The sequence below is a fragment of the Dromaius novaehollandiae genome, chromosome 9 (genome assembly GCF_036370855.1).
Source record: "Dromaius novaehollandiae isolate bDroNov1 chromosome 9, bDroNov1.hap1, whole genome shotgun sequence".
NCBI classification, from domain to species: Eukaryota; Metazoa; Chordata; class Aves; order Casuariiformes; family Dromaiidae; genus Dromaius; species Dromaius novaehollandiae.
Genome location: NC_088106.1, coordinates 18,533,266 through 18,559,420, shown reverse-complemented (window position 1 = coordinate 18,559,420; position 26,155 = coordinate 18,533,266). Strand labels below are relative to the sequence as shown.

General features: G+C 38.3%; 1 protein-coding gene across 1 annotated transcript in view; it reads right to left on the bottom strand.

Moving 5' to 3' along the window:
* Positions 1–25,781, bottom strand: part of SLC9A9 (solute carrier family 9 member A9) — a 219,940-nt gene extending 194,159 nt beyond the window's left edge. The window contains exons 1-4 of the mRNA XM_064516842.1: positions 25,166–25,781; positions 17,238–17,440; positions 11,967–12,044; positions 11,287–11,363 (exon numbers count right to left, since the gene is read on the bottom strand). Coding sequence (XP_064372912.1) covers positions 11,287–11,363; positions 11,967–12,044; positions 17,238–17,440; positions 25,166–25,340 — 533 coding nt within the window. The 5' untranslated portion in view covers positions 25,341–25,781. The remainder of the gene's footprint in view (positions 1–11,286; positions 11,364–11,966; positions 12,045–17,237; positions 17,441–25,165) is intronic.
* Positions 25,782–26,155: the final 374 nt, after the last annotated feature.

The window sequence follows — 26,155 nt, the reverse complement described above, 5'->3', positions numbered from 1 at the left end:
TGTATTTGCCATGTGGCATGGCTCATGACCTAGTAGAGCCACATAGTTAGATGTGTCTTGAAACAATGCATAACATGGGCTGACTTGGAGATCTCTCTCCACAGTCATGTGCTACGTGTGCAGGTTTCTCATCTAGTATGGAAAAATATCCATAGGAGATGGAACAAATACACTGTAGTCAGTATACCTCCTTTTTCTTCTGCTTTCATCCCCTCCATAGCCTGGGAACAGGATATGTATTTCAGAGGATGGCAGTGGAGTGGCAGGATATGGGGCCAGAAAGGGTGCATATTTTCCATCTCACCAGGTCTAGGAAGATGTTTTCCCTGAAAGTTAGTATAGAGACTGATTGAGATTGAGACTAGCCTTGCAGACTGGGAGACTTCCAAGTGCAGCTGCAGTCAAGGAAGCTGGGTTGCACTGTTGTACAGCAAGGCTGCAGACAAAGAAAAAGGGGATGGCAGATGGGTCTTTGGAGACCACATTGGGTGCCAGATCTTAAAGGATCCATGAAGATCATGGGAAGAAGATATTGGGAGATGTATCTAGAAGTATCCATTCACTGCAATAAAAAAACTTCCAAGGCAACATTTGACTAGAAACTCAAAAAAACAAACAAAAACCAAAAGAACTCTTCCCCCTTGTGTAGGGTTTCCTGTTGGGGAAATATCTGGATTTGGGTGTTTTTCCTATTCTGCAACAGATGCCATTTTTCAGAGGAGTGCCCGATATAAGTTTCTGCTGGCTTCGTGGAGAACCTACTGGATGTCAAGTACTAAATCAAACATCCTTTTGATCGTAGATGAGGCTCTTGGCACTCCAGATTCTGTTTGCCTCCCAGGCCCCCACATCTTTACTGTTCCTGGTAATAAAATTCTTTAGGTAGCCTTAGTATGCTGAAGGGTTTGTTTGGAACATACAAATAATTACCCCCTGCTGCTTACCACATCTGTTTATGAGAAGAAAAACTGAGTTTCCTGCATGATCAACTCTGCTGCAATAAACAATGTCGGATGTTTAGTGCAAAATGGCTGCAAATTCTAAGACTGAACGTGCACCAGCACACATGCTCGAATGCATCCAAGTACTCTTGGAAGAACTTTCAGCTTGGGGTGGCTGTTAGTCTGAGAGGCACTATTTTATACCAGTATCTTGTTTTTAACACTGTTTCTTATCTATCAGTTGACAAGTCATGAAAATTAGGGGCTTTTTGCTACTTTACAACTCTTGGAACTGTTAGAGGTCTCTGGGAGTTATATCTGAGAGAAAGAGAAGGTCTCTTCCCTTTTTTTTACTCCCTCCACAAAATTCCTGCACTCGGACATCACAGTGGGTGTACATTTTCCAGCTTCTCTAATGTTGTACTCTACTAATATGTTTTGGATTTGTCAAACATCTTTAAAGGGAAATGATAATCAGGCATTACCTCTTACAACTGCAGCTGTCAGTTGCAGCTTGTGACTCCACAGACTGCAACAGAATTATTTTTCAGTTCAGACTGAATAAAGAATCAAAGCTACGACATTGGAGCACTGAGCTACACATTTATGACTAAACACGCTTTTCCTGCCTGGGTTTGGTATTAGGTTGCCTTCTTTGGCAAACTCTGGAGAGAGCTAGTTAGATTTTTAATCTAAATCATGCCTGTTGAGTTTGCACAAGTCAGTGCAAAAAGGATACAATACTGCTCCATAATTGAAAGAAAACACCTGTGTTCACCCTAAGGTGGAACATGAAGATGGCAAAACAAACAAACAAACAAACAAAAAAAAAACCAAAAAAAACCCACAGAAAGCGTATCCAACACATGTACTATATACTTACATAAGTTACACTACATTGAAATAAATGTTACTGGGTTTGTTTGTTATTTCCAGTCATACTTATAGGCTCAATATCTGGTTTCAAAAGATTAACAGAAAGTATTAAAGCCAGACATCTGAAGTATGTTCAGGGGGTCCTCTCACTGGGGAGGGTTACTGGTCTACATGTAACTTTCCTTCTTTCTCCTCAGTTAACATCTACAGCAGCAAGATACTTTAAGACTCTCCCCCCCAGTTTTGTTAGTACCAAAAATACAGCTTTTGCTCTTGCTCATGAGGAGATTAACACTTGCTGTGTACAGGTGGAGTGTGGAGGAAAGCTGGACCTGTTTTATTTGCATCATTTAGTGAGAACATGCAGTATAAAAGGGAAAAAAAAGACACTTAATTAGGAAAAAATACTACTTTCTTGTAGAGGAGCTATTTCTGAACCAATATGGAAACGATCCTCTGGGAAAGCAAGAGCTAGATGGTGTAACAGTTCATAATCCTTGTAAAGATATTTGAAAGATATTTGCTTGGTTTACAAAGTAGAGAGCTCTGAAGATTTTCCTGTTACCCTTAACCTGGCCCCATTTTTCATTGCAGAAACAGTTTCCAAAATCCAGAAGAATCGCACAGCACTTATTGTGCAGTAGATTCAAGTCAAACAACATTTGGTTTTGCTCTGCTGAAGCACATAGCTACAAGTGTTTAGCTTCCAAGTTGTAAAGTCTATCCACAGCCCACAGATGACAGAGAACAGTTGGTGTATAAACTCGATGCTGTTTCAGATCAGTGGAGGCCATGTGTATATTCCATTAAGCGTCAATCAGCAAGTGGTACAGAGCACACCCATAGTCTAACTAAACAGCCAGCTGGCATTTCCAAACCACCTGAGTATCTATGAAAAAAAGGCAAGTAGGAAAAAAAAAAATCAACTCCCCTGAGTCATGCAGTGCTCAGTAAATGTAACTACTGAGTGTTGAACTACTCAGGTGGGTGCTGCTGAATACCTGAACTGGAACCTGTCTCTACTGAACATATAACAATATCTTCACGAGTCCTGTCTCATGTTACTATGAGGGCAGAGCTAGCTAGCTATCTGTTGTTGAGAAGAAGGATGTAAAATAACGTTAATTTTCAGGAGAAAGCATGCACATGTACACACACACATGTATGTCACAGTTTCTCTTCTTATTGAAAGACTTTTTTTTTTTTTTAACTAAAACTGAATAGTTGTAAATCTGTTTACATGGTGGAAGGAATTTGCCTCTTAATAAGGATTAAGGTTAGTAAAGATTAGGCAGGTTAGTGGGAGCAGTTTGGACAGGTATATTGATGAGGGAACAAAGTCTTTGACTGGGCAGCTATATCAGGATGTACCATATCCATGTAACCCATGTAAGGAAAAGTTGCGCATTTCTTGCAACTGTCACTTTTCTATAAATTCAACCCATCCCTTACAAGCTACAAAAATGTGCAGTTAAAAGTGAGGAAAGGTGCAGTTAAGAGTGAGGAAAAAAAACATTTTCAAGTAACAATGGGATTTTGGTACCATGAATACTTGAACGGAAAATGTCTACTTTCTTAGAAAGCTTATGATGGAAAACCAGTCTTACACCTTTTTTCCTCAAAAATATTTGGAGTAGTGTTTGATATTTCTTCATACCTCTCTCTCATACATATACATATATGCAAACATACATATATGCATACACACATTTTATACATACGCACAGACACATATATATATTTATACAAATACACAGCCAAAAATGTTTTTGGTTTTCAGGCGAAAATGATTAAGGTTCTGTCTTTTGCAAGAAAGAATAAAAAAGGAAAAAAAAAAAAGTATTTCTGTGTTCTCTGGATGTTAGCCGAGTATCTTCGCATGAAGTGACTCCCCACAGCTGTAATTTGTTCCACTGAACACATGCAAAGTACAGTTTCTCTTCCTTTCCTAGAGCTTTAGGAGGTGTTAGAGTATCTTACGATATAATGTCAAAACTCTAAATCTGCTACAGGGATGGGTCCGTAGGTAAGATTGTCAAGCCATCTATTCTTTCAGAGAATACTCTCCTCACACTTCCCAAGGTCATGTTTCTGTTAGGACCTCTGCTTTTAGTGATCATTTGTAACACACATTCAAGCATGCATTTGTAGAATGGTGAGGTAAAGGGTTTTTTAACAGCATATGAGAATTAAGTATGAAGAGTTATTCCTTAAACCTTAATTTAATTGTCAGGAGAGACTTCTCTGGAGAAGGTGTTAGTCTCTGAAGTTAAACACAGATGCACAGAAGAAATATTTTGATACTAAGTGTTTTTTGTTTTATGGTAACTAGTGTTTAAAAGTGGTCTTTTAATCAATCTGATAGGCTTATTCTAAAGCAAGCATCCATCTGCTCACGGATTAGTAGTGGAAGTGATCACGGCAAACTCTAACCAACTTTGGCTCTGGTTTGAATACAAAGATGTTTTACCTCTCTAGACAGTGAAGACTATGTGAGGCTGAATAGCCAACATAAACCCTTACGTCTTTCCCCTTAAAAATATTGCTTCAGTGATTCAAAAATCTGTGAGTAATAAAGGAAATAAAGGCAAAAAATCATGTGCCTTTCTCCCTTTGTCAGAGACCTCAGCAACTTAGGTTTAGTTTTGTGCAAGATCCCCCTGCCTGCCCCCTCACAAAGGTATTATATTGCAAAATGCACAAAGCACAAATTAGCAAGGTATGAATGATTGCCGGGGAACTTATTAAGAGAAAAAGGAGGACTCTCTGTATGAAATAAAAGGGGTAGAAAGGGGAAGATAGCAATGGTAGGATAAAAGTGTAAAGGTCACAGCATGGTGAGAGAAGACATTTTGAATATGAGAAAGAGCAGAAAGAGGAAAGGATATAGAGAGTATGAAGCCAAATGGAAAAGAACAGGAAGAAGACAAGAATGAGAGGGCTGCAGAATAGGAAGAAAACTACAAAAGGCAGGTGAAATCTTCCAAACCCAGGGCGCTGTATCATCAGAGATAATATCACGAGTTTACCCTCGTGAGAGAAATACCTTGACCTATTGTTGTATCGTAGATTAGAATATGCAGTATCCTTTCCCTTTTCCAATTTAGAGGCAGTTGCATGTGTTTGCCAGCTTTTCAGTCAGCTTTTCCATTCTTCAAAGAACTTTGCATATTTGTTGAATAAAGATTATTTCTAAATTACTGTCCAAGGGTTTAATCTTTGGAGTAAATGGATTTTATGCAAGAAAACATCAAACTGCTGTGAGAGGATGACATAAAACTGAAATGAACTTTAAATAAATTAGCTATTAATGGCATATCATACAAGGCAAGTTTTTTACAAGACTTCCACATTTAGGCATATCATAAAACAGGAGTGGAGTTCGTGGGAAAAAGTAAACATCTACGTTTAGTTAGTGTCCATTGTAGCCTTTATGTCTTTCTGCTACCAGATTAAAGCCAGGTATAAATCGTCTGCCTGAACTGCACACTGCTTGAGGTAAATTTAATGGGAAGGTGAAGTCAAGAAGGCAGCAGATGTTTTTTGGTGTAAACTGCTATGCTCTTACAAACTTTGCTATGAACAGGCAACAATGATGATCTTGAAAGGTCTCTTCCTAACACTTACTTACCAGCTGTTTGTATTTCATCACTCCACTGTCTTGAAACTACAATTACTCTAATCTTTCTGATCCAAACCCTATTTTTTTTAACTTGTCTTTATTCAAGCAAAGTTCTCACTGCTGCCATGAAGACAGATCAAGCTTGGCCTAAATTGTCTGCAAATACTTTTGCTATTTGAGTTGCACATTCACAGAGTTTTAAATTCCAGGAAAATCGGGCCTTGCCAAGCCTACTAGGCAGTCTGGAAAAATATAAGTAAGTGAATGCAAACATGCTCCATTCTGAATATATAAAATGTGTTATTGGCATTGCAATTTGAGAGAACCCAAGTGAAACCAAAGAAGAAATCCCAGATAAAGCCAATGTTATGAAAATAGTCAGTGCTCCTGTGCACAGACAGCTTGGTCCTGGCTGGGAATGGGGATGCTGATCTAAGAAGTGAATATGATTTCAAGAGGGAAAAAATGCAAATATCTGCTCTCCCTGCCATTCAGTCCCCCATATGCTGCTCTGACAGGTTGTTATCATAGTGTAAAGGTTTTTCCAATTACTTGTGTACTCTTCCAGTATTAAAACTGAAAATACCTTCCACAGGAGTCAATTCTGGAGGATACATCCCATCAGATTAGCAGAGTTTATTAAAAATAAAACCTAAGAGAGGAGAATACCATTCCTTAAAGCAGCTAAATTTAGCCCCTTCTCCCTACTTCTTGTTTAAAAAAACAAAACAAAACAAAACAAAAAAAAGAAAGAAAGAGGGTAGGTTCATCTCACTTTCAGCAGCCAAACTCAGGCTCACTGAGCAGCATCAGCTCAGTGCTGCTTCAGCTTACAGACATCAATACTGTATACAGCTAATACTCCAGATATGTATTACATGGATGGAAATACCCCACGTGACGGTATACACAGCACAGTGACAGAGTATGTAGCTCTCTGCAGAAAAACACCAGGAGTCCTGGAGGACATCAAGTTGAACGTGAGTCAGAAGTGTACCCTTGCAGCGATGAAGGCTAACTGCAAATGGGATTGTGTTCATGAAAGTGTAGCGAGCAGGTCAAGAGAAGTGATTAGTCTCTGCACTTGTGAGGGTGCATCTGGAATAATGTGCCCAGTTTTGGACACCCAATACAAGAAAGATACTGACCAGAGAGAGTCCAGCAGAGAACCACCAAGGTAGCTTGGGGGCTGGTAGACATGGCACAGGAGAAGAGACAGAGCTGAGTTTGTTCAGCCTGGAGAAGAGAACAGAAGACTAAGGGGGGAGCTAACTGCTGTCCTCAACTAAAAGGTGGTTATAGAGAAGATGAAGCCAGATTTGAGAGGTGCACAGTAAAAGGATGGGAGGCAATGGCTACAAGTTGCAGCAAGGGAAATTCCAATTGGATATAATAAAAAATTCTTCATAATGCGGGTAGTTAAGTACTGGAACAGGTTGGCAAGAGAGGCAGTGGAATCCCCATTCTTGGAGCTATTTAAAACTCAAGTGGCCCTGAGCAACCAGGTTTAAATTTGAAGTCAGCCATGCTTTCATTAGGAGGTTGGACTCTTGTCAAGACCCCCAGAAGTTGCTTCCAACCTAAATTTTTCTCTGAGTCTGTGAAACTCAAGTAGTCTGCTACAGCAAGAGACTGATCCCCTCCCTCTGAGAAGGCCTTGGAGGGGCTGGACCTGTGTGATTTTTCTTAGGAGTACCAAAGCTGTTTCACCAATCATCCTACACTATTTTTCAGGTGACTGGAAGCTGTGACTGCTAATGTGGAAAAGTTCTGTTGAGAAACTGGATCTTTTATAATGCAGAGCCAGAGCCGGCAGACTCTGTTCACCAAGAAGGACATGAGTTCTACAGCAGTTCTGCACAGTCCATATGAGTTGGAAGGGGGTAATTTCTCCTGTCCCTCATGGGATCCCTTTGCATTGAGCCTTGCTAGGCAAACTTGGTGCGAAGGGCAGCATTTGGCCCATCTAAGAGAGTTTTGGAGTTATAAACTGTGGATATGTGAAGTAGCTGTGAGTATTACTACTAACATGGTCAGGCATTCTTTAGAGCAGTATTTACTTGAAAGCAATAATGTCTGAGCACTGCCTACACTAAAAAAACAATGCCCCTTACCTCTCCTTCCCCTGCCGTCGGTGGGAATATTTGATTATAGCCTTTCCATTGAAATTCCCCATAGTTTCTCTTTCCTGATATCAGGAGACAGCCTTGCTTACAAAAGTAAAGACTTACAATGAGGAAACAGGCACCATTGTAATAGCTTTGCCAGAGCGTCCCATGGCAACTTTGTAGGGCTCTGAGCATTTGCACAATCCAAATGATGTACTGGGTCTTTCTTTATGATAGTCCCCAGCCGTTTCTGGTTTACAAAGAGAAGTCTGGTCCTTCATTGGTATTATGTGTACACTGTCACTAGAGCAAGGCCCACAAAAGGAGTTCACAACGGAGTGCTTTGTCATTCACTGAGACAGGAAGAACACAGACCCGGTGGGAGGCTGCAGATACACAGACTCTGAGCTTATGTATATTCATGTATTGTACATACATGTGTGTGTGTGTTGTGCATGCAAAATAAAAAGTAAACACTACACATGTTCAATTACACCTACGCAAAAATATTTGTCTACTGCAATGCAGTCTAGAACTACCTCATTTTTTTTGTTATTTTTTTTCCTTTCTGTTGTAACAACAGCTGTAACACTTCATCCCTTCTGTCTTAGGGTCCTATTTCTTTTAGGACTTCTTTTTTCTTCTCTTCAGTAAAGTTTTTATATTATCTTCCTTTCTTCTTCATGTACACATTTCATTCTTGTCCTGATGTGTGCATTATGCAGACATGCTTCATATTCAATAGGCCTTATTCTGTAAATATTATCTGCCCCTCTACAATGATTTCAGTGGGAGTTGTGAGTATGTATGAACACAGTACAAGGCCCAGTGCTACTCAGTGTTTATTCCTGTTTGTTAGGGTTTTGTTTGGATCTTTATCCCTGACTACAGGCTTGAACGAAGAATTGCTGAAGCTGGCAAGGTATTGCTGTAGTGGATTCTATCTGCATTTATTTTATTTTAGATAAAATAACATAGATACAGAAAACATATCATTTGGAATTTAGGCTAAACTCTATTTTTTGGGGTGTGTGTGTGATTTTTTACAAGCTTATCAAAGCTGCTCTGGTGTTTTCCTGATACCAAAGGCAATATCTCGTGTAGGAGCTCAGAGTGCAAATGCGTGTTTAAAGGCATCGCTGGGCTGGACAGTGCTGCTGCTTTTCTGCAGTCTCACAGAGCTATTAAGAATTGGCTTACAGGAGAGAAATGTCCCCAGTGGTTAAGATAAATGGGAGGAAGCACAGGAATAGTCCTAATGAAATCCAGAACCAGTGTTATCTCAGTGATATGTCAGCATTCAGCTCAAAGTATTATCAGGATGCAGAATTTTACTGAATTTATTATTTTAACCTTAGTGGAGCTATATGGATGTGAATAGAAGCAACTCCAAAAGCTGGGGTCCTACTGAGATGGATGTTACTGCAAACACAGATGGGGAGAAATGTGAGCTGTGCAGCTGTCCAAGCTGTGATCTTCATGGATCTGTCATACAGGCGTTCATCCACCTACTGACAGTGCTGCAATGCTGCTGTTTCTCTTTTGCATAAGTGCCTTTTGTGCTTTATAACAAGCCATGGAGCCTCACAGAGGAATAAACAGAAGTTCACATTCAGGTGCATCAAATAACCAGACAGTAAATTGTTCTGATTGTTTAACTATGTAGTTTTGTGGAATACTGCGTATTCCAGGTTTTTATAACTCTGTGGTTGTTTCCATTAGAAAAGAAGGACCCTGTCATTTCCAGAGCTTTCTACCTCACATCCTTCTCCAAAGGAGAACAAGCAAGAGGAGAGGTCAGAGGATGAGGTGCCATTTTCTGATGGAATGTCAAATTTCAGAAAGAAAACCATGACTCTTCCACTCTCATCACAATCCATAAGGCCTCCTATATCACTGGCAGTATGACTACCTGCAACTCCATTGTGCTACAGAGACACCTTCCTCTCCAACTATCCTTAAAAGAAGAAAAGAATATATAAATTCTGTTGGAAAAAAGAGAGGGAGCTCCAAGACCCAGTTTTTCCACTTTTCATCTCCAACAAGCTGGACACATGGCACACACTTTCCCTTAATTACTGTTCTGTGTCTGAAGGGGAAGGTATCCTTTCTCCTTAGCCCACAGATGTTCAGCAATTTTTCTCATGTGAAGGGGAAACAGTCACATACAGATTTTATACTCCTTTGTACTTCAGCACAGAAGATGATCATACTTTGAACGTTGCTTTTCATTGTGGAGTGCAGAATTTCCTGATATTTGGAGTGACCATAGCTTGTGGAATATTTAGTAGCCAGAGTGCCCCAGGTACATTACTCTTTCTAAGCAGCTTGATTATTTGGAATCTAAGATGTCAAGATGATATGATGATATCCCCATAAAAGAACAGTTTTAAAATCATTAAACTCTAGGTTATATGTCAATCCTTTGTTTTACTAATATCAAAATGACATTGAAGGAGAAAGTTCCATCTCATAATAGTGCTAAGAAGGAATATGTATTTTGATGCAGCGTGTACATCTTTACTTAAAGGTCCACTTTAAGAAAGGGAGTCTGAAGACAGAAGTAAAAAATTAATTGCTTCTGTAATTTGAAAGTGCTTTTCATAGGTTCAGAATCCTAATCAGTTTTAAATTAAAGGCCTTTCATAAAAACTGAAGTGTTTCCATAAATCTTTCCAGACCATACAGAGAAATGTAAATGGTACATTTGAGACCTGGCACAGCCCAGGACCTCAAGTAAATCGTACAAGATCCAGTGTGTTTCCTAGTCTAAAAGCTAAACAGCAGTCTTTCTCACTTTTATTCTGCACAATCCCAGCAAGACCAAGGCTGTGCAGGCACAGATACCCTCTTATTGTGGAATCCCACTGTGGTCATTAATTTTCACCTGGAAGAGAAGCTGAAGTATCTGCATGGTATTTATTAATGCTTTGAAACACACACACTTTTCAGTTCCTAAAGGATTTTTTAAATGATTTGTTTACTTTTGCTTGAGCTAACCAAACAGATAAGCAAAAGTTTCACTTCAGGCTGGCCTGGCAATATATAATCTATTTTTGACTTTTCTTTAATTAGGCAACTTTGAAACAAAATTGGAAACTTTTCATTTTTGAAATATGGAAATAAAACAGGATTTTTTTTACCCCCTTTGTTTTTCTTGCTTTCTCTTTTTATGCAGATACTGTTTAGTCATACCCAGGCTAAATTCACACGCAGCTTTGGACTGAGGCTTTTAGCAAGACCTTCAACTAAAAATGTCCCTTGGCCCTTAGTAATGACTTAGCTCTTTTACACATATGCCACTAAGTATCTGTGTACCTCCTTTCATACCCTCCCGCCCCGAGATTTAAAATTCTTCCTTTCTTGTTAGACACCTCCTCTCCTGCAGAAAGGATTCTGGTTTCAAGCATAATTTCAAACAAGAGAATGGTTCCCTTTTTTGGGACAGGTTGTTCAGGCTACAGGATTGTAGAAAGCCATTCATAATTATACTGGTCACAAACCAGAAATGAAGGATGCAATTTCTTGAGTGCCTTTGAAAGGGCTTACTGTCTGAGAGTCTTGGCTTTTCCATCTCAGCATTCCCTGATAAGGAGTTACTTTATCTGCTTCACACGTTGTGAAGTATATTGACCATGCAGAGTCAGCACTTCTTTCTGCAGTTTAGTTTGTAATTGGGAAAAATACAGAACACTGATACTGACTTCACTAATAATAACAGCAGAAGGCATTCACTTACCCTATGACGATGCAGGAGATTGCAGTTCCCAAAAAGGCGTAGGTTAAAATTGATCCTAAGTTACGAAAAAAATGTCTCTGGAGAGGAAAGTTTGAAAAAAAGCCTTTTGTTAATAATAGAACAATAAAGCCTAATTGAAACACTGCATCTAGAAGTTCCGTTCCATCCATCTTGCTCGTTATAGCCAATAACTCAGATGTAAAATGAAAAAATATAGGCTACAGAAGATATTTTTGAAAATATGATTTAAGATGATTCATGTTTTGCTGCTTGGAATGCCATTGAACTTCCCTCTTTTATATATGTATCATAGCAGAAGTTCACCTTGAAAGTATCTGATGCAAACATTACTATAATCACATCTCTTGAACACACTAAGTCCATGATCATATAAAACTCCGATAGGCTACTGCCTACATGCAGTGTCACCAGATTCAAAGTGGCCTCTTCTGATCACTGCAGTATGCCCAAATGTTACAAACTGCACAATCCAAGCTTTGCACAGGTGCAAAAAGGGAGCAGAATAAGGTCCACTTGTCTTTCATATTCCCCCACTCCTTGCAGGTTATTGCCATGCAATACAATTGTTAACTGACTCTTTTCTATGTCACTGGCCTGTTGGATCTACAAAGTAGCAATTGCATTCACCTGCTTTTGTAACATAAGAAAGAAGCACATACCTTTTTTAAACTATATCCAGCATGAAATATAATAGGTGGCAGCAAAATGTTGAAGAAGATGGAAGGATCAAATGTCATCTGTCAGAAAGAAAAAAAAAGTGTAAGGAGGAATAAAACAGCATTTCATTCGATAGGATAGGTTTTAATTGTACCTTTTTATCAGGATTTATCTCAGTGTCAGCTTTAAGGAAGCTTTAATGTCACACATGAATGTCTGGAGGTCAGAATGTTTTTCAGAGTTATTTTTGTGTAAGTATGAATGTGTATTTCCTTACTGCTTATATATATACACTACTACTTGAATGTTTAAAATATTAACTAGAAGGAAATCAGCCATGCACTGGTCTACCTGGAACACCTACATGCAATGTTACATCTGGCAGTAAGTGCCTGCACTTCAGACCATCCAACTTGACAGTCGTGGTTCAGGCATAGGCTTCCTGTTCAGTCTCAAGAAAGGCACAGTCTTGTGCCTCAACTTCCTGCTCACAGAATGGCAATAACAGAAAACCTTTGTGCTACCAAAAATCCAAAGTAATGTTTCTCTCAAATCATTTCTATTATGTACAGATAGAGCCTGCTAATGTTGCTTAATGACTTATTGGTTATCAGCTAACAATATATGCTTTCTTGCACTACTGCACATGAAAAGTGTGCACACCTAGACCATCTTCATTTCTTCATGACAAGTTAACCTAAAAGTGATCAAAAGTGCTACATTTCACCTCACATTTTTAACAGTCAAGGAAAATGCATGTGGTTAGGTAATACAACTTAGATGCGACATAACTCATTACACTATGATTGTATAATCAGTTCTACACAACTGCCAGCACAGGCTCCTGTTGTCCTAAAGTTTCTCAATCCATCCACTGACTGCTTCTCTAGCTTCTTTTCCCTCATAACACATCTAGTAAAATATAATCCATCCAATCCAGTCAATCAGTTTGGACTGATTGCAGCAAAACAAGTTCTAGGCTCTCCACAGTAACTGGCTGTTTCTATTTGCTAACGAAATGTAAGTTTGGCAAGGCACAAATTTTCCTTTCCTGCAAAAGCGCTGCCTGATGAAACTTGAAGTTCACAAATGGCATGAAGCCTTTTCTTCCAGATTTAAAGGTTTTGACACTTCTTTTAGAAGAGGTTATTCTAAGGGTTTTGTGATGTGCCTAATTATTAGCAGCTCAACTGATTTACTGATAATATCCTTACTTTTGTGTTGCTTTTTCTATTTCTATCTGTGCTAACATTGCAAGTCATATTGTGAATGCAATGAAACTGAAATATCTTTCTGGTGACAGCCATCTATATCTCTTAGAGAGCAGCTTATTAATTTTCTGTGTTAGCAAAAACAACATATCACTGTGCAAGGAAATCTGAGAGGCACTAACTAAAATATTGTCTACATACCTCATATCTGTTTATAGGCATCAAAGGCATACCTTATATTTTCTATAAACTATCGATTAGATTCAGCCATTCTGTAAAGACTAACGTGATTTTCTTCAAGGAAATAACTGAGTTGCTATTTGCTTTCAGAACCGAAAGTATGTTATTCAGACTTGGAATAGTCTTGCAATATTCTCAAGATCCAGCTGAGGATCTGACACTATAAATACTTATATAAGTATATACTTACAGTGTCAGACCCTCAGCTGGTATAAAATGCTGTCAATTTGTTTATTTCAAAACTACACCAATATGTACTAGCCAGAGAGGTCGTTAATTATTCCTCTTTCTATTATTAGGTATGAAATCTGCATAATTTCTATTAAAAGCTACTAGAGGAAGGATTTGAACTCAATATAATAGCGTATGTGCATATAATAAACAGTCTTTTGGAAACAAAATGGAATTTTGGCCTAGATTATGTTCAGCATAAATCTCTTCTCCTCAGAAGAGACATTTAACATTCTTCACGCTCTCCTGGTGCATTTGCACTTGCGCACAGAGAGAATTGATCTGTATCAGCCAGTAGCAGGCTCTGGGACCATCCTTCAGCGAGCAACTGATAGAGAAAAATTTAGCTCCAGCCCTCAGAAAGCAGCTGACTCCCCTTTCCTGTATGTTCCAGTGTGTTCCCAGCATAAGAAGGGGATAAATGGTTGGCCTAAAAGCTGGGCAAGCCAACTTTACACTAGCAGAACATTCCCTTAAATGGATGAAGACAGGTCTAAGTATGGCAGGAAAAGATCAAAACACAATAGAAAATGTAAACCATTTCAGTCACCATATGTGATTCTGTTTTCTGACTGCCATTGCAAGTACTGAGGTGTCATGAAATTGGTAATGCATCTAGAGTTCAAATAAAGTGTATTCATCAGCTAACACTATATTTTATATACATCACACAGATGCACTTTTGCTTCTGCAACAGCAAAATAGTATACAAAATACCCATTAAATCTCTTAAAGAATGCTCAAATGCACATGACATTAGGCAAGGCAAAAAGTTCTTTCCCCAGCTCTTGTCAGCACGCTGTTCCTATCTGCCACTAACTTCAGGCAGAGCGAGCGAGCAATGACGATGTTCAGCCAGTGCACTTCATTTCAAGTAACTTTCAGTAAAACAGAATTCTGTTTAAAACCACAACATTGCTGGAGAAGAACGTTATTTTAATAAGCCTGTGTAATTTACTGTTCTGTCATTGGGATATATTATATCAATATCTTTAAAAGAGACAGCATATAATTAGCACAATGGCTTGCAGCTCCTTTGTTCGGATAAAGTGACATTTTAAGGCTACAGTATATTGGCTGAATTATTTAGCTTCAAAAGAATAAGATCTGCTAACAAAGTTACTACTGTCTTCTTACTAATGGATGGCTTGATTTGATAAACAGGAAGTGAGGGCTCAGCCTTTTTTTTTTTTTCTCCATTCTGCTTACTTTGAATTATGAAGTTGATAAGAACTAGCTGGCAAATAATGTGTTAGCAACTTTAGCTATGCTGACAATTTTATGGAAAATAAGATAGAAAATGAATTTTGTTTCACTTATAAACTAACAGTCTCAAATGTTAATTTTGGAATGAATTCAGCAAATAACATAATTTTTTCCACAAGCATCAGAAATCCTGACTGCATGTCTTATTATTATAAACTTTACTATAAAGGATGCATATTTTAAATCATGGCACAGACTATTCTTTCTGATAAATGCACTTAGTAAACTTTTATACTGAAGTCAAAAGGGAATTACAGTTGTACAAGCAATCAGAGCATGGTGCAATCCTGTTTTCTATTTTTTATATCACTGCTTTTGCCAGTCAGGAAAGCTGCCAGGCATTGTTTTTGTCTCCTAAATGCTGTTGATTTCCCCCCCCCCCCCCCCCCCTTTTTTAAGAGGGCATTTGCCAGATCATTTTAAGGGAAAAAGGCATGAAAATAATAGTAGGCTGAGGCCTCTCTGTTAATCTAGAGACATCCACAGTACTAACTACACAGCTGAGACTTTTAAGGACCTTTCAGCAAAGTAAGACTGTGAAAAGAAGATCGGCCATGCCCTTTAAGGGCAACAGAAATTTCTGTGCTCCTCCTTTCTTACAATACAAGCCAGCTTCAGTATACCTGATCTGATGAAGATATTCAAATGTCGTAGATTAGTACATATAGCTTGGAAACCAAACATGTGCTTTGAATGAGACAAATCTCTTGCAACCAACTTGCAGGAAAAAGGATGAGGACTCAGCAAAATCTGCCCCTAGTGTGCCACAGCATTTTCCTGTCTCCACCCCCAGCTCTCATAGGCCATGACCAGACAGTTCTTCCTGAGAATCACAAGAGTCCGGCAGCGGCAACAGGCAGGCACACGGTGCTCCTGCAGCAGCAGGCAATGGGATCAAATGGTTAAATTCTGCTTCTGCTGACCTTTAGGTACTGGAGTCCCCCAGTGTACTTTCTAAGCCTAACTTAAAAGTGTTTTTTAATGATAACCAGTATAATACACAGGAACATGTATTACTATGCTAAATAAACATTAAGAATACTTGGAAAAAAGCAAAGTAATATATTTCAATATTGTAAAAAAATGGTAATTTCTGAGGGGCTTAGAACCTTCAGGTGACTATTTGATGCCTGTGAGCATAAAATCTGTTTTTAAAAAGTCCCTCTACACTCATGAGTTTTTCAAATTGTCATTTTTTTAGAAAGTGAATGTTACAGGAAGTAGAGGTTGCAGGAGGAGGGGAAATGTATGTATATGAATGTAACAATTTCTCTTTGTAATGTAACAATAGATCTTCAGGTGGAACTGTTTCATACTGACAAGATTATCTGTAAATATTTTCCCATGATTGATGAGGGAAATGTGCTGAGTCCACTGTGCCTCAGTGTGGTTTGCCCGCCCTGCCTCCAGAGCAGCAGCAACTCTAACCTTTTTAGCTGGTAGGATCTCAACAGAAACTTTGGTAGTAAACTTGTGTGGGTGTGTGAGTGCACGTGTGTGTGTCTATGCACATGCATGCATGTAACGCACTGGGGGCTTCAGGAGAAGAGTAACATACAAAACAAGAACAGTGTAAGTTATTAATTATTAAGATAATACTAACAAGATAAATATTTAATTGTTATGCACTAGAAAACAGAAAAAAAGCCATGACCTTGTAAAGGACTCTAAACTTCCTCTCACACTTCCCTTTTTGCACCCTGCCAGAATCGCCATATGACTGTCTCTGCAGGCGTGGGGATAGCGAGTGAAATCCCTGCTACTGCAGGGGTGCATGAATGCATGAGAACGCTGTAATACATTTAAGTGTTAGAAAAATCCATCCATAGAAGTTCACTTGCGTGCAAGTTTATATGTTAGAAAATGTTTGTTTGGGGTTTGTAGTCACCCCTGCTGTACACATGAGGTAACCCTCCCCTGTGTTACACTGCCAGAGCAAGTCATGTTTAAGGCAGAGGACAAAGAAAGATTTCAGTGAGGTTTATAAAGTGCTGGTGGGCTGGGCCCAAGATCACAGCTGCCGCTGCTCCTGATGAAATCCATGTTTTCAGGGGGTGGGACTGTCATGTAAGAGAGTTCAGGCAAATACGCTTCAAGCAGCGAGCCAGCTGAACTCAGAACTCAAAACTAAACGATGGTCAGGTTTCTACTGCATCTCACTTCCTTCTCCTGTTCTCCCTCCTTACCTACCTTTCTCACCCTAAATTCAGAATAGCCTCTAACTCTCTGTGTCACATTTTAACTTGAAACCTCTTTTTCTCTCTCAAGTGTGTAAATGAAAGAAATATCTTACACAGTTTAGAACAAAAAGAAGATAGTTTTTACCTTTTGAAGAATTGCATTGCCTTGGTGGCCATTGACATTGTGATGGCTAATCTCTCTTTTGTATTGATATTCATAGACTTGGTTAGTTATATTAATGAGTAGAGTGGATGGCCCAGATTTCAGCTTTTCACATTCATAAACGGTTCCACTTTCAACATCTGATGGTTTTGTTGCATATCGTATAATTAATCCCATTACAAGGCCTGGAGGGCAAAACACACACACAAAAAAAACAAAACCAAAGAGATTAAGAAATACTTTACAATTATTGACTTGGAGAAAAATTAACGTGCCCTCTTTTGCTCTACTATAGCTAGGACACCACTTTCTTGGTGCTTCCACCTTCACAGAGGTACACCTCATGCAGTACTTGATGGATGACCATAAAATATTCTTCCAAAATGACTGTTTCATTGCAATACAGATTTTGGTTTGACATGTGCTCAATTGTATTCCTGTTTTGTGATCCAGCTGCTGGAATCATTCTGGTGGGGTTACTAACTGCGTTGCTCAACCACCACAAGTTCAGTAGATACTTAGAGAAGGGGAATGACTGCGTACCTGAAGCACTATACTGAGCACACATAAATCAGCCAAGCTCTTGGTGATTTTACTCACTTCATTTGTGGAGACAAAACTCTGACACATTATCTGCAAGCACATTATGCTTTCTGTAAAAGACTGTGTATTTATGAGGCTGCATGAGAACAGGAAAATAAAAGTGGGAAGAAGGAAAGGAAGATTGATTGGGATTAAGGTTCTGGTTTATTAAAAAATTAGGACTCTTATCCAAGATAGTCATTTAGGCTCCCTTTAGCGTTAACAGAGGAAAACAGACTTCTGCAGTTTCTCTCTGGGAGGTGCCTTTCTCTCTCTGTTGGCTCTAGTGGGAGTTTGCAAGATGACTGCAGAAGAGGGAACAAAGATTTAGCCAGATAAAGTTACTGGAGATAATTTCCACCATCAGAGACTTGGATGGGGTTTCCAAATTTAACTTTCATGCTTCTTGCCTGTCGTATATGCCTCAGGTCCCAAGTTCATGAACATGTTAAAGTTACTAATTATGAATACATTCATAAAATGCTAAGAATATTCAGATTAAATATGGACAGAAGCCATCTAAACATCTACATAGACATATTTAATAACGAAAGATAAGAAAGAAATTAAGTTACAGGAAATAGCTGATAGAAATCTGACAAACATGATGTTAAAGTTTAAATTTTATCCAGCAATCAGATGCCATGGTGATAAAAGTGATTATAAATGCTTAGATAAATAGATAAACTGTCTCCTCTTTCACTTTCTTGTTCTTTTCTTCTGCATTTTCTCTCTTTGTCTGCTCACCACATTTCCCTGTATGTCCCTCCTTATCTCTCCCACTGAAGATTCTTCTGTGCTCACCCACCATCTTTTCCTGCCTTGCTGCATTTCCTCGACTCTAATATTTACTTGTTCCTTTACAGCATCTGTCACATTAACTTGTCATGCACATTCTCCTGCCTTTTCCTTGACAGGCTTACCTAGCCCCTCATACTCATACTATGTCTTCCAAAAGTATGTAGAGAGCCTTTTTTTTTCTATTAGTCTTGTTTCTGTTATACTGGCAAGAAAGAGTATCACACTTAACAGTCTTCCTGCTGCTGCATACAAAAGTCTGTAAGGAAATAGCAGCCATTTTTAACAGCGAGCTCAAAAATAATGAATGGAGTACTAAAAACACAAAATTCGTTTTAAAAATAGGAGTTTAAACTCTACCATTTGCAGCTCTTTTTCTGATCTTTTTTTTTTTTTTTTTTTTTTTTAGCTTTTGAAATGTAACTGATTATGTGACTTACACACATACTAACTATAAGAATGGATATTTGGAACTGCGCAAGGGACATCAGTAGAGACTGGCAGACATACTTTGTCTTCACTGTCCCTCTTCTACTGTCAGGTAGGCAGATGACTGTTTTCTACTCTATTTTGAGATTCCTAGAATGTTTGTTGTGTCAGGTTATATAGCACATGCTTTGAACCAAATTCTGTTTGATATTTTTAAAAACAAAAATTAATGTTCTCAATTACATTAATGCATTTGCATTAAATTGTGTGGACAAATTATTGCAAACAGTAGTGTCAAATTTAGACTAAAATAGAGAAGGCCTGCTCTTAATGTGCATTCTGACAAGATGTTATCTTTAGCCATAGTCTCAAACTAGAATTCAAGCCTGCTTTTTGTTTTTTCTTCTCTCAGCTTTGGATCTGACTCTCAGATGGAGTCCAGATCAGGATAATGTACTGAGCCACCAAGACACTTAATGGTGATGCAACAGAAATAACAATGACATTTTAAGAGTCTCCAGAGCATACACACATCGGAGTAATGACATTAGAGCCATTAGAGCAGATTCTAACATTCAATATTCTCAGGGCATCGATGGGGCTTTGTGCTGCTCGCGGCTCTCAAAGAAATAATATGATATCTTAGATTTGAACAAAATATGGATGGTATCCATACTGATGGGCTGATTCAGAAAATTCTCAAATGCTGTGCAGAAGGATCTATCAAAGACAATTGCTATATCACTATACTATGTTGCAGGAATCCATATAAGTGATGGAATCCTATTGTTCCTTAAGTAATAATAAATGTGCCAAACACTCTATATAAAAATCACAGGGAATAAAAAAACTGTGAAGAGACTATTTAATATCTTAGTTCATGTAACATTTATGGACTGCACTTTCTGCTTTAAATCATTATTTAATTATTTTACAGTAGAATTCAGGAGTCCAGATTATATTCTAATAGAAATAATTCATTTTTAACTAGGTCTATCTATAATATATATTTTTTTCCTACTACTTCACCTCACAAAGTGAAATCATGCTTTTGTAATGTATCTTCCAAAACATTCTTTACAGTTCATTTAAAAAGATCATTCAGGAAAAATCATAGTCATTTGGAATGCATCTAATATGAAAAAGACTAATAATTTCTAGTTTCCATGCAGTCAGTGTTTCCACGGCAGAGTACTTAAACATGAAATTATTCTCACTATATATATGGACTTAATATGTAAAAATACACCTTCCATACAAATAACACCACCTCATTCTGTTTTGTCGTAGTGGCACACACAGAAAGCCTGACTTTACCAATGAAGGCTAGGAGTTAAGCAGTTAAAACTCCCTAAAGATCAGTCAGGAATGATACTGCATCAGCAGTTACTTGACATCAAAAGTAGGTAGCAGACTAATGCACTGTTAACGAGAAGAAAAAAGTTTCAAATAGCATCACATCAGTTAAGAACGTAGGTAATTGTGAATGCAGAAGCTTATCATGGAAGGCTGAACTTGAGTGTACTCAGCATAGAGTAGAGTATTTCTCTTGTATTCTAGGAGTCCAAATCCTATAAATGTTTTCATTTCAGCTTCCTTTTATTTAACACATTTTCCTTCAAAACTAGTACCAAGGATTTACTGAATTCGTTTTTAAAGCATGTTTATTTCAAAGCTGGATTGAAACAGGAAAAGGTTTAATTAGTATCACAGGTTTAAAAAAAAAAAAAAAAGGCCAACTGTGCTTTGCAGTAAGCTCTTCCTGCAACTCACTCTAACTAGAGCCCAGTCATGTTTCTGTTGAAGGCAATGCAGTTTTTCCAGCTTCTTCAGTGGAAGCAGGATAAAATCTTTAATCATAGATGAGAGTATTGGAAGGGTCTTCTTAAGGCACCCATGCCAAACTCCTGAGCCAAACAGGACTAGGATTCTATCTACTCTGTTGTTAAATGTCTTCCTTAAATAAAGACACTCAGGGATACAGTTTTGTCCATTACTTGATTTTCCCAACTATTTTAGAATTTCTTCAAAAGTTCTTTATTTGGCTTAAGAATGATATCCCTCTCTTCATCTACCCACTATAAAATGTTGATTTCTGATATAATTTTCCCATGCTTTGAATCTTGACAATCTCCCTTTGTAATCAATGTTGCAGTGAGGAAGACAAAGAAGTAATCTATCTTCATTATTTTATCCAGGGCTAGAGATCCCACTTTCTAGGACTTGTTGCATCCACTGCTGCCTTTGAGAATTAGGGGTACTCAAAACATTCATAATCTCAATGAAACCATAATCAATTGACACAAGAAGCATAAATGGATTTAGGAGGTGTAAGAATCACGTTGCCTAATCACTGGACACCTCCACCACAGCTGAATCAAGAACTCTGATTACATGCCACCCTTCCACATATTTTTCATGGGATCTGCAGAAAAGGCTGAGTAAGAGCTGCCATGAGCTAGCATTCCCATCGCACAGCTGCCAAGAGTTGAACAACAATGGAAAAAAAAGAGCATGGTAGAGCTCCGATCCCATCCCTAAAGTCCACTACCCAAAACTTCAGGAAGCCTCTCTAGCCACTCCAACATGAATCCAGTTCTCTCTTTTGAGAGCGGCAATGACTATGTTCTGTGTCATTCATATTTTTTGTGTTTTCCTTCCAGTCTGATGAACTGCTCCCTAGAAGCACAACTTTGAAGGCAGGTGCATCTTTGACCAGCCTCACCTCCACCCTGCTTGGCATCACACATTCCCTGGGTGTGAAATCTATTCAAGCTGAGAATAATCTTCCACCAAAGCTGCTAATTAACCTAGCAGATAAAAGGGCACAGATTTTCTCACCAATAGTGGGTACTTGTGCCTTATGCTAGTAAGGATTAATTCTGGCTGCCTACTGGCAGGCCTGCTCTAGCCTCTTAATCCCATGTAACTGATAGTACTTGCATGTAGCCCTGATACCTAAATTCTGGGGAGGATCAGAAATTTGGATGCTAACAGTCAGTATTTTGTCAAACTAGCTCTGTAGACAGGTAAGTCTACATTCTTCTCCAGTGTTTGTGAGTAACTGATTTGTCAGTTTGGTGCCAGAACAAACAAAACCCCCTTGATTATATAAACAGTTTCAAACTGACTATCTTGAAATTTATATATATATTTATACATATGTACAACTACAAAGTCTGTTGAAATGTTCTGTTCTGTTGTGAATTAATTCTGAGTAAAGCCAAATGTTTCTTTTTCTTTGCAACTATTGAAAGGTGTTTAAATGTGACTATAGCTTTATACAGCGTAGAAACCTTGGTTTCATATAAAACCCACAATTTTTAAAGTTTCAAAATAGACTGTTTAAAGTATGGGTTCTCTTTTATCTAAAACTCTTCAACCTAAACTCCATTTTTCTATGAAGTTTACGCAAAAAACTTCCACTTCTGCTATACTTTAAATAGAACTTTCTATCAGGATGTTCTTAGTGCCCAATTTGAGGCTGTTCAACACTTGGCACTAATTTGAGAACTTCTTCCTGTTTTTGTATTTCTATGCTTTCTTCCTGGTCTTCCTCATTTTTTCTTTTCTCCATCCCTTCTGGTGCTACACATCTGACTGCATACAGTCTTGATAAAGGACTATAGACCCATCTAGCATAGTGTGGGACACAGCCTGCAAAGAGGTGGCCACATTCTTCTGACACCTGCAGCAAACTTACCTGCTTCTTGCACAGCCATTTATGTATAAAGCTGGCAAATAGCTCAATAGGCTGGAGTAAAGCTAACTGTAGGGCTGAAGCTTTTGGTTTGTGCAAAACAGATATAAGAAGAATTCTTCTTATAATGAAGACAAGTGAAAAATCACACAAAGTAGAAGAAAATCTGTTGTAGCAGTTATACAGGCTTAACTGCACTGTGAGGACAGGAATTAGTTCAGTGTCAGCACTTGGTGGCATGAATGTTTCCTGAGCTGATTTTCTCCTGAAGTTTCTGCTTCTTCATCTGACACTGCTATCAGGACCTCTGAAATTCCACTTTCTTTTTCATTATGAGTATTTCGTGACACTAAAGATACCCAAACTCATATCCAAAATTTCTAAGGATAAAGGTAAAAAGGACTTCACAAGCTTTTAAGATCTTATGAATAAGCATTTTTCCTATTTGAAGGCTGCCATAAATAATACAAGACTAAATAGATTAGTTTGTTTACAACCATGAGGAATGTGTCCTTTGTTCATGAATGTATTAATAATTCAAAAGTTTGTTCTGCTGGAGGACTGATCTCTTAACTCATCAAAAGAATACCATGAGCTGGTTATCCTCATGACGTGCAGATTATGTTCTGAGCAGGAAGCAGGATGGTACCAAAAGATGGATAAACTCTAAAGAAATACTGATTTATTTGTATAAGGTTGTATCCCCCCATATTTAATTTCTGTTTTCATAGGCTCTTGTCTAAATCTTCAACTAATGTTGAAGCTGTGCATGGCGAAGTGTTTGAAAGTAGTGAAGGAAGCTACTGGAAGTTACCCATGTAATCAGAAAAAAATTGTCATATTTTATAAGCTGATTATAATGAATATGTTGCACAGTACTTCATGTTTTTCCTTTTTGCAGATATTAATAGAAATGCAACAAGCAAATGTATTCCCAGTGATGCTATGCAGCTTGTACAGCCTAAAAACTGTTGAATACTGATGCATGACAGGGAAAAACAGTGCATTTAACTAAGTATCATGTAATATGTATATTGGTATCAACTGGTTCAATGGAAGTGTATTTTCTAGGTGTGACAGATTTCAAAATAAAAAAGGGCATATTATCAAATTATTTTTCACAACTTTAAAACAGAAACAGGGAAAGTCAGTGGGATCTCTTACTTCTCATCTGCCCTATCCAGGTGATAGGGGCTGGGTGACTGGCTTAATATGGGAGTTTCTTGTTTACTTGCTTAGGAAGTGAACCAAGAAGATGAAATAGCCTGTGTTCCTGAAACTTCATATTTACCTTTTAATTTAACTAATTAGTTTGAAAGGAATACAAGGAGGACTTGTGAGTTTCCTATGCAGTCCTCCTATGGAACTGAGATCATTTTAGTGCTTGCTATAGAAACAGCTAATGAAGCTTCCATCTCTAAATGTGGAAGTAAGTTGCCTTGTGTGCTGCAAGCTTGCAGTGGAACCTCCACAGAGGTTTTGCATGTGGTGTGGCATGATAATCAAAAGTTCTTCAGAATATGCGACTTGAACAAAAACTGTTATGGTTACTACATCTCTAGTGTATGTGATGTGCACAGAATGAGTCGGAGTCAAAATAGGCTGGAATTCAGATGCATAATGACTGAGCTGTTGATTTATTTCTTTTTTTTTCGGTCTTGACAGTGTTACCACTATGTTTTATGGCAACAGAAATGGAAATGGCATATTTTTCTCAAAGTGAAATAAGAGTAAGAGACAAGACAAATCATTATACACATTAGTGAATATAATTAAACTGGCAAATACTTCCTAGCAGTGGACAATGCAGAAGGTTCTACATGAAAGTGATGCACAATACTGCAAAACTGCATAAAGGAAGATTAGAACTAGACAGGCAAACTGAAATAACAGTACAATGACACCATTCAGAGAAGACTAGAGAGAGGCATTCTTCATAGTTGCTTTTCAAAGGCACAGTGGAAAAACAAAAATCTTGAGATGGCTGAAACTTTATTAGAAAATACAGGCAGATCCACAGGACTTCTCAGTCTAACGCCTTTGAATGTTGTACAAAACGAGCATGCAAAATATGCACATTGCATAATCGCTTTCAACATGGGCATTTCATTCCTTTGAAGACAGCACATTCTCTTACTCCCCAGGTGTCGTTCAGGGGCTGTCTGCCCATAAAGTAACATAACGTGCCCATCGTGAGGATAATATCTCATGATATTTACTCCCTTGACAAGTCAACCTCTAGATGCTTCATGAGAGTTGGTTAAGTTGCATTATTATTTTACATTTAAGGGGAAGATGACATTTCAGCACATTTTCTGAGCTTTGTCAGACTTGATCTAAAGTGCCCGATCATACATATGCAACTAGTCCCATTTTAACTGGCGCTTGAATTTATACTCACCATAAACCATGGCTCCTCCAGTTTCATGCAGAAAGCGGAATCGATGGTTTTTAAATAACCAAATTGTTAATATTGTAAGAATGAGCAGAAAGTTAAAGACCAGCAACTCCACAGCTCCCTGATGATAAAACTGATCTTCATCTTTCACTGATACATATTTCCTTAACTTCTCCATTTCATTCCCTTTATGGAAAATATGTGCAAAATAAAAGAAAAATTCAGAGGAAGGAAAGCGTTATCACCTTTGGCACAAAAATGTCCAGACACTACGGAAATTCACAAACACATCTGCTTCATTTGCAGCCTCACGGCAAAGTGCCCCAGCTCAGAATTCAGCTGGATTCTAGTTACAGCTTCCTGTTTCTCTCTTAAAGCTGCCCTGTCTCATTTTTAATGTTACACTTGCATCGCAGGACTGTGCTTCCTCCAGCTGTCTGTGCATAGATCTCTCTATGGCTCAGGCTCTGTCACTTTCTCGAATTTTGTTGGAATAATTTAGCCTGTGTTCATAATGTTTGTTCCTGTAATTTACAGCATAATCTGAATCCTAAAAATCGTGTTTGGTCTTGATAGTTTTAGATGGCAAAACCTAACTGATGTTAAGAAAATGACATAAGCAACCTTCACTGCATTTTGGAAGTTTAAAAAAATCTTTCCACTTTCCTACTTTTAAATGTAAGCAACATAAAAGATGGGTTACTACTACCCAAAGCAATGAATAAGGATTTCAAGATTTAGGCCCTGAACTTGCATTGATCTTGCAGGAGGATGGAGATCTCCGTGAAAGCAGAGGTCTGGTTACCTGGAATTCAGAGCACTTACAATAACCTAATCAAACTGAACAAAATGCGTTTGGACATTTACATTACTCAGTTAAACCAGGAAGACAGTAGAAATTGTCTTACTCTCTATAGCTAGTTGTCATGGAAGCTTTTCTGTCCTAGCCTATGGCTGCAATGCTTGCGCTGTACTGGGGAGAGGAGATCCAAA